General features: G+C 44.9%; 1 protein-coding gene and 3 non-coding genes across 4 annotated transcripts; 3 read left to right on the forward strand and 1 right to left on the reverse strand.

Annotated features, from left to right (window-relative positions):
- Positions 1-654: 654 nt before the first annotated feature.
- On the reverse strand, positions 655-727 carry trnar-ccg (transfer RNA arginine (anticodon CCG)). Its single transcript has one exon. It is a non-coding gene; the product is annotated as a tRNA-Arg (tRNA).
- Positions 728-1,027: 300 nt separating this feature from the next.
- LOC135539364 (importin subunit alpha-1-like) lies at positions 1,028-5,767 on the forward strand. The gene is made up of 11 exons (XM_064965197.1): positions 1,028-1,084; positions 1,395-1,511; positions 1,627-1,767; positions 2,038-2,126; positions 2,244-2,512; positions 2,905-2,999; positions 3,219-3,482; positions 3,804-4,037; positions 4,623-4,805; positions 5,171-5,320; positions 5,560-5,767. The coding sequence occupies exons 2-11, from the start codon at positions 1,446-1,448 to the stop codon at positions 5,647-5,649; spliced, it is 1,581 nt and encodes a 526-aa protein (XP_064821269.1). The 5' UTR covers positions 1,028-1,084; positions 1,395-1,445; the 3' UTR covers positions 5,650-5,767.
- On the forward strand, positions 2,533-2,660 carry LOC135540526 (small nucleolar RNA SNORA71). The gene has a single exon (XR_010455818.1). It is a non-coding gene; the product is annotated as a small nucleolar RNA SNORA71 (small nucleolar RNA).
- Positions 4,956-5,090, forward strand: LOC135540560 (small nucleolar RNA SNORA84). Its single transcript, XR_010455849.1, has one exon. It is a non-coding gene; the product is annotated as a small nucleolar RNA SNORA84 (small nucleolar RNA).
- Positions 5,768-8,941: the final 3,174 nt, after the last annotated feature.

Raw genomic sequence — 8,941 nt, forward strand, 5'->3', positions numbered from 1 at the left:
TGTGCTGTTGTCTGTGCCCAATAATGTTTGTACCATGTTTTGTGCTGCTATCATGTTGTGTTGCTACCATGCGGTGTTGTCATATGTTGCTGCCTTGCTATGTCTCTCTTTATGTAGTGCTATGTTGTCTCTCTTGTTGTGATGTGTTTTGTCCTATATTTATATTGTATTTATTTTGTATTTTTAATCCCAGGCCCCCGTCTCCACAGGAGGCCTTTTGGTAGGCCGTCATTGTAAATAAGAATTTGTTCTTAATTAACTGACTTGCCTAGGTTAAATAAATAAATACAATTCTGTTTGCCACTGTGAATGTGTAGCCTATACCGGTAAAAGTCATACGCGTAGAACCACTGCCCCCTTTTGGACACAATGTTACAAACCGTGAGGCGACGCTTGGATGCTCGTGGTATTGCAAAATTCAAACATTTGTATTAAAGTCGTGATTAAACCTTATTGCTATGTATGTGATTGATTTGTATGGTACATTTTCGTGGGTCAAGGCTCCATAGCCTAGTTGTGACGTTTGCAAATGCAATCACATTTATATGAGACAAATTGTTGTCGGAGTGCATTCATCCGGTTATATTATCAATGTAGCTATTATCAAATATCTATTATTTTCTATGTCATTTCACGTAAAACGGAAACTAAATACGACCCAGATGGGACTCGAACCCACAATCCCCAGCTCCGGAGGCTGATGCCTTATCCATTAGGCCACTGGGTCATCACGTTCCGAGTAAGCACAGGCACAATTTATAACATTGAAAACATGACGCCAAATGCATGAAAAGTTCCATAGAATGTGTATATTTTATTTCATGATGAACATATTTGCTACCAGGTTTAACCAAACTACTGTGCTCTGCGAAATGTCGCAGGCAAATTTAGTCACACTTTGTGAAAAACTGTAGAATCGTCTCGCGATAACAGCGCATCACCATCAGTGACTCTTTCCGACTTTTTCAAAAAGGGGCCAATGAAGAGGTGCTTTGACTCGAATGGGCCAATCACAGATCGAGAAAGCCGGAAATTTAAAATCGGTCTCACGTTTGACGTCATTGCCAGTAAGAACAAGAACAAGGTGAGTTCGGTCCCTTATGCTTTTGTTAGTTCTGGTTTATTTTAATGGTTAAAATATTATAGTTACTGGGTGCATTCGATATAAATGATATGCGTTGATATAGTGTTAAATTATGACTGGTTTTCTGGTGTACTGGTTATGACTAAATGTTACAATTAAGCGGTTTCAACCGGCCACATGGTGGTCTACGTCAGATTATAGTTCGCCGGGCAGCAGGAAAGCGGAACTGTCTTGCTCGCTAGGAGAACGTTGGTTATTTTATTTAAAACAGGCACAGAGCTAACATTTAAATTTCCCCCCATTACCTTAGTGATCAACACTACAGTGAAGTCATCGCCTTGTTCAATAAGCAACGAAAACAATGTCGACAACTGCGAACGACGCCGATCGTATCACCCAATTCAAAAACAAGGGAAAAGATACCAATGTAAGTTGATATCGCCATTGATGCCTATCTCTTGATTGACTAGTCAATCATTAACACCTAGTTTACAGTATTGCCATTTGTCTAGAACCATGCTTACTTGACTGTTCATCTGCAGGAATTGAGGCGCAGAAGAGTCGAGGTCAATGTCGAACTTCGAAAGGCAAAGAAAGATGACCAGCTTCTCAAAAGAAGGAACGTCAGTATCTGCCCAGATGAGCCTACATCTCCACTCCAAGAGAAGGACCAAAATGCACAGGTAATATTTTGTATCCTTATTTGAAACTAAAACGGGCAATGGCAAGTTTTGGATTATGACTTTGTACAGGCCATCAACAAAGGGTGAGACAGCCAAAGATGTCCCTCTTCCCAATAGATTGATTTGGTGCCTTTCTGTCCTGTACTCGATCAGAGGCCTGTTAGCTAGTGCCTATGTTCTGTCACTTTTTCCATTGACATGCATGCAGACGCTCCACAGATGGCGTGCCAGGTCATGTAATTAATGTGTAATCCTGCCATGTTTCCATAGCCTGCACAGCACTGGACGGTTGAGGAGATTGTGGCTGGTGTAAATAGCCAAAGCCTAGATCATCAGGTGCAGGCTACCCAGGCAGCCAGGTAAGTCACTAAGCTTTCCATTGGAAACCGGTGTTGGGTAATCACTGTTTCCGTTCTGACTGTAGGCCTTGTCCGCCCCCTAACCAAGACTTTCGATCTGGCCTTCTTCCACCACAGGAAGCTGCTGTCCAGAGAGAGGCACCCTCCCATTGATCGCATCATCGACGCCGGGCTCATCTCAAACTTTGTCCGCTTCCTGGGCCTGGCTGAGTGTCCTCCCATACAGTTCGAGGCGGCCTGGGCCCTGACCAACATCGCCTCTGGCAACTCGGACCAAACCACTGCAGTGGTGGACGGAGGAGCCATCTCTGCCTTCATCAGCCTGGTGATGTCCCCGCACCCCCACATCAGCGAGCAGGCCGTCTGGGCCCTGGGCAACATCGCTGGTATGAGAGGGTACACTTTCACCTGTATCGAAAGTGACTATGGCATGACTGTTGCCATTGTCATTGATAGTACAGGAACAGTGATCTGAAAGCTTTTCCCGTGTTTGTTGGAATAACTGTTCCTGTCAAACCCTGTGTCTTTCGAACATCTTTAGGCCGGCGCAACTTTAGTGTGAAACTTCATGTTACACCAGAAATGCTGATAAAGATTGATATTGCTACCAGGCAGGTAACAATATCAATTTATATCAGTGTTTCTCTTTTGAAAATACTACTACTTGAACATATGTTACTTCAATATACCTTTTGCAATAAGCCTCCTTACTCTGGTTGTATGCCAGGTCAACAGTCTTCTGTGACCATGTATTTGAAATGGCCCGATTCCTCCTTAGGTGATGGCTCCACCTACAGGGACTTGGTTATCAAACACGGTGCCATCGAGCCCCTCCTGACTCTGCTGGCCGCCCCTGACCTGTCTGTGTTTTCTGTAAGTTTACATATAATGATTAAAAGCTCTGGGTTGTTGTGGAATTTGTAAAATAGGTGTGGTTGATTTATGATGTTGCGCTATAATAAAGTTGACTGCTTTAGCTTTCTCATCTTCACCTTTGCTCATTACCTCAATTTGATGCCTCCAATAAATCTAGGTATAGCTGGTAACGGTGTGGCATATTGATCTCTAACAACATCTGCCTGCTCCTTCCAGTCTGGTTACCTTAGGAACGTGACATGGACCCTGTCTAACCTCTGTCGGAACAAGAACCCTGCCCCGCCATTGTCGGCCGTGCAGCTGTTGCTGCCCACGCTGGTGCGCCTGCTCCACCACGACGACAAGGAGGTGCTGGCCGACACCTGCTGGGCCGTGTCCTACCTGACGGACGGTCCTAACGAGCGCATCGAAGTGGTGGTGCAGGCCGGCCTGGTACCCCGCCTCGTCCAGCTGCTCGGCTCTGGGGAGCTCACCATTGTGGTATGTCCCTTTTCCACGGTTACTAGGCTTCACATTTTTGATTGCACCTGTACAGTTGTCTGCCTTGTGGTTCCTAGAGACGGCTGATCTGTGGGTTTTGATTGACGGGCTAATATTAACAATTTAATTAACAATTATCTGCAATTTATTCATGGGAGCTTCCACTCCAAGTAACTTCCTTAGCCCGGTTGTTGAGACATTCCAAGTTAGTGAGGAAAGCCTGTGGTCACAGACATGAGTCAACTGTGTAGCTTGCATCCAAATCCTGACACCCCCCCCCTTGTTTTTTTTACAATTATTTTACATTTCCCCTTTTCCCAGACTCCCTCTCTGCGGTCGCTGGGCAACATCGTGACTGGCACAGATGAGCAGACGCAGTGTGTGCTGAACTCAGGCGCTCTGACAATGTTCCCCGCACTGCTCCGCCACCACAAGTCCAACATCCAAAAAGAGGCGGCCTGGACCCTGTCCAACGTCACGGCTGGCAAGGACACCCAGATCCAGGAAGTCCTCAACGCCGGCCTCGTTCCATTGCTGGTGGATATCCTCAAAAAGGTACGACAAGGGTTCTTCATTAGGGGGCAAAACATTCAGGGGCTAGTATGCATCGAGGGCTGATCGACTAGATTAATTTGTCTCTTTAGGACCTGCGCCTAGACGATTGCTTCATGCAGCCCCAGATTTGACCTCCACCGTTCGACTGTTTTGCTCAGTTTCGTGCCTACTGATCTTATGCCTTGTTTCTGTTGTGCTGCTCCACAAACATCTGCACTCCTTGTCTGAGGGTGCCAACAGCAGAAATGCAACCCGTGAATGAGTCTTTGCATATGAAGTGATCCCTACCCATAGAGATTGATAGAGGCCTCTAGTGGCCAAAATGTTGTTAGCATGGGCATTGCCATATGAATGTACTCAACTGTTGGGACCTCACTGGCTGATCTCTCCTGGTTAACTTGTTGGAGTCATGTCCAACTGGGACATCAGGAGAGATCAGCCAATCATGAAGGAAATTGACTGCTCCAAAATTGATATGGCCTCAATGATGTTGATTGTGCCATTGTTGTCATCGATGACAATGGCACAAAGATGAGTCCCCTAGCTAGCTCTATGGCCTTGCCTCATTTGCCTTTCTTCAACCAGGGAGACTACAAGACGCAGAAGGAGGCGGTGTGGGCCATCACCAACTACACCAGCGGGGGGACAGTGGATCAGGTGATCTATTTGGTACAGGCCAATGTGCTGGAGCCCCTGCTCAACCTGCTCTCTGCCAAGGACAGCAAGACCATCCTGGTCATTCTGGACGCCATAACCAACATCTTCCTGGTAAGTTCATCTCTGGTCTGTTAGAAAAACCAATGGGTAGAGCTTAAGTGATGACACAATATTTATGAAGGTCAAGATGTCCCTCTTACAACCCAGAATTCTACCAGTAACACATTATGGTTAATGAGCACCCTATAACACTGACAGTTTGCCGAGTGGTTCCTAGAGACAGCTGGACCGTGCTGATCTGTGGGTTTTGATTGATCGGCAAATATGAATCTCTGCGATTTATGCATGGGAGCTACCACTCCAAGTAACTTCTATAGCCCGGTTGTTGAGACATTTATGTTTTAGCGTTGATTTTCAACTTAGAAATTGGTACTGTGGATTCGCGTGTGTGTAAAAACCCATACTAAACGTTTTAGGCAGGAGAGAAAATCGGCGAGGTGGAGAAGCTGTGCGAGATGATCGAGGAGTGTGGCGGCCTGGATAAGATTGAGGCGCTGCAGTCTCACGAGAACGAGATGGTCTACAAGGCCTCTCTCAACCTCATCGAGAAGTACTTCTCTGGCGAGGTGAGACCTTCACCAAGCAATGACTACGTCCAAATACACTTATGTCCTCTTTAGCTTGTCTCACGTCTTTCAGGTCCATTCATGGGCGACGCGGCTGATTGTTATCAAAAGGAGACATTGACCATGGGCTGGGTTTTATTCCCCAAGCTTCAGGTGTTATTGGTAGAGAACAGCTCTTTTGAGTGAAACTCTGCCAATTTTAAAACTATTCTGGTTGACACCATCTGTCTTGCTTTCAGGACGAGGAGGACGAGTCTGTTGCTCCAGAAATCACCACTGACGGCTACGCCTTCCAAATTCCTGAGAACCAAAGCACTTTCAACTTTTAAATGTTCTTGTTCCCTGTATGTCTTTTTGTATGTGCTGTAGTCCTTCACAATTTCACAAGTGTACATAAGTACATATACTTCCTTGTTCTACAACCTGTAAATAAACTTTATTACACAATGTGGTGTCAAATTGGGTGGTTTTTGGTAAGCATAAAGCTTGATGCTTCCCAGTACAAAAGAGGAATTCATTTTAAAATGGAGGTTCCGGTGGTCTACACCACAATGACCCGTGGGGGGGGGACACCAGGCAGAGCCATGATTGGCTGATGCGGATTGAGAAGTTACATCGTGGCATTAACCTACAGTCGTGGTGTCATTCAGAGTACATGCTAATATTATTGACACCCTTGGGAGGACCCACAGTCTGTTTCTCCCATTGGTGAAGGGGTGTACATCCTCTGTAAAATGGGATATCATTGTTTTTAAATTGCAATTGGAACACGTGTTACATGCTCACAAAATACAATGACTGCTCTGATTTTTAAAATGACAGCCTCTGACTGTGGTGCGCTTCTATCCTCCCATCTATTTAGTGTCTGATCCCCGATGACCTGTGTAAGATGACAATCAATCTTTGACCATGTCACTTTACCTATCACTCGTCAACCATTGGCAAGCAAAATGATTCCGTACCGGGGCTGATCTTCTGTTCCTGGCCTAGTATGTTCATGTCTGCTGCATGGATCTGTGACTGGTAGGAAAGGACAACCTCTAGTGCAGAACACCAGTGCAAGTAAAGCCTCAGCCTCATGTTTGTTACTCTCACCCTTTACACTGGCCAGGCCTCTAGACTCACTGCTGTTATTCTTTATTTCCCTATTCCATGTGTGTAGAAGGTTGTTGGGTCAGGTGGAGGACCACAGTGATATTTGGCCTTATGAAGGGTGGAGGTGATAGGTCTGTAATACACCAAACAACCAAAATAACACTGTTTCAAGAATATCTTGATGATATGCTTGTGTGAAGGTACAGTATGCACTTCAAGAATGAGCTTAAAGGCCCAGTGCAGTAAACTTGGTTTTCTATAAATTCAGCAAAAAAAGAAACATCCTCTCACTGTCAATTTTATTTTCAGCAAACTTAACATGTAAATATTTGTATGAACATAAGATTTGACAACTGAGACATAAACTGAACAAATTCCACAGACACGTGACTTATATGGAATAATGTGTCCCTGAACAAAAGGGAGGTCAAAAGTAACAGTCAGTATCTGGTGTGGCCACCAGCTGCATTAAGAACTGCAGTTCATCTCCTCATGGACTGCAACAGATTTGCCAGTTCTTGCTGTGAGATGTTACCCCACTCTTCCACCAAGGCACCTGCAAGTTCCCAGACATTTCTGGGGGGAATGGCCCTCACCCTCCGATCTAACAGGTCCCAGACGTGCTCAATGGGATTGAGATCCGGGCTGTTCGCTGGCCATGGCAGAACACTTACATTCCTGTCTTGCAGGAACTCATGCACAGAACGAGCAGTATGGCTGGTGGCATTGTCATGCTGGAGGGTCATGTCAGGATGAGCCAGCAGGAAGGGTACCACATGAGGGAGGAGGATGTCTTCCCTGTAACGCACAGCGCTGAGATTGTCTGTAACGACAACAAGCTCAGTCCGATGATGCTGTAACACACCGCCCCAGGCCATGACGGACCCTCCACCTCCAATTCGATCCTGCTCCAGAGTACAGGCCTCAGTGTAACACTCATTCATTTGACAAACGCTGGCGAGGACCTTCCTTACAACAGGCCTAAAATACCTCAGTCCAGCCTCTCTCAGCCTATTGTGCACAGTCTGAGCACTGATGGAGGGATTGTGCATTCCTGGTGTAACTCGGGCAGTTGTTGTTGCCATCCTGTACCTGTCCCGCAGATGTGATGTTCAGATGTACCGATCCTGTGCAGGTGTTGTTACACGTGGTTTGCCACTACGAGGATCAGCTGTCCTCCCTGTCTCCCTGTAGCGCTGTCTTAGGCGTCTCACAGTACGGACATTGCAATTTATTACCCTGGCCACATCTGCAGGCCTCATGCCTCATTGCAGCATGCCTGAGGCACGTTCATGCAGATGAGCAGGGACCCTGGGCATCTTTCTTCGTGTTTTTCAGAGTCAGTAGAAAGACCTCTTTAGTGTCCTAAGTTTTCATTACTGTGACCTTAATTACCTTCTGTCTGTAAGCTGTTAGTGTCTTAACGACCATTCCACAGGTGCATGCTCATTAATTGTTTATGGTTAATTGAACAAGCATGTGAAACAGTGTTTAAACCCTTTACAATGGAGATCTGTGAAGGTATTTGGATTTTTGCTAATTATCTTTGAAAGACAGGGTCCTGAAAAAGGGACTTTTCTTTTTTTGCTGAGTTTATATATTTATGTTGGAATAATTATGATAATGCCATTTTAATGTAAGAGCTGTTTGAAAAGATCGCCTGAAATGTCAGCCTGTTTTGGTGGGATGGAGTTTTGGCCTGCCTGTCACCAGGCGGTAAATTGCTTAATAAACCAATAACAAAGAGAGTTCCAAACCTCTGCCAATAACAGATCGTTTTCAGTTTTCCCCTCCCCACTCAAACTGCTCCTAGACAGTCCAAGCAAATTCTTTCTAGAAAAATTGCTCTTTGCTAAGAAGCTATTTTGTTTATTTTTGTCAGTTTTAATTGAAAACAATCACAGTAAGGTTACCCAGAAATTATTTGATATAAGAAAAAGCAAACATTAAAATTCCCATTACAAAGGAATCCATCTTTTCACTCTAAATCATTGCCAATACTTCACATTGTGGTTTACGAGAGGTTCTTATACACCCACAAACGATAAGTCTACAGCACATTTCTCCAGCAAAACATATAATTCTACCAACTTAGCTATTATACCCACACCAGACCATAACATATTTAGGAAGTGGTAAGAGATAAGTGAATTTTATGAAGTCATACACCGACCATGATCTTCAACAATAATTAAGAACAGAGCACATGCTTTTTTCAGTAGCCTCCTACATGGGTTTGGGAAGTAGGGAGGCCGGCGGTGCTGCGGCACCCTCTGATAAATTGAAATAAAAAGTATTTTGCCTAAAATTATTTTAGGCTACCGTTGTCTGAACAGACATAGGCCTAAATAAAAGCCTTCAAAATACTACACCAGAGAGCATCATTTAGCCACCGAGGAGCCTCTAAAAAATAGCTGTGGATTCAGCAAGCGTAGTAAATATACAGTAGAACAGCTTGTTCTGTTGTGGCCATAGACATGTAATTCATAGAAGTGTTATGGAATCTCTAACCCTGGGAATTGACCG

The sequence above is a fragment of the Oncorhynchus masou genome, chromosome 5, assembly GCF_036934945.1.
Source record: "Oncorhynchus masou masou isolate Uvic2021 chromosome 5, UVic_Omas_1.1, whole genome shotgun sequence".
In the NCBI taxonomy this organism is placed as follows: domain Eukaryota; kingdom Metazoa; phylum Chordata; class Actinopteri; order Salmoniformes; family Salmonidae; genus Oncorhynchus; species Oncorhynchus masou.

Coding starts and splice junctions, on each gene's coding strand:
- LOC135539364 (XM_064965197.1), top strand. CDS start 1,446: ATGTCGACAACTGCGAACGACGCCGATCGTATCACCCAATTCAAAAAC. Junction 2,513..2,904: donor GGCCCTGGGCAACATCGCTG/GTATGAGAGGGT, acceptor ATTCCTCCTTAG/GTGATGGCTCCACCTACAGG. Junction 3,000..3,218: donor CTGACCTGTCTGTGTTTTCT/GTAAGTTTACAT, acceptor TGCTCCTTCCAG/TCTGGTTACCTTAGGAACGT.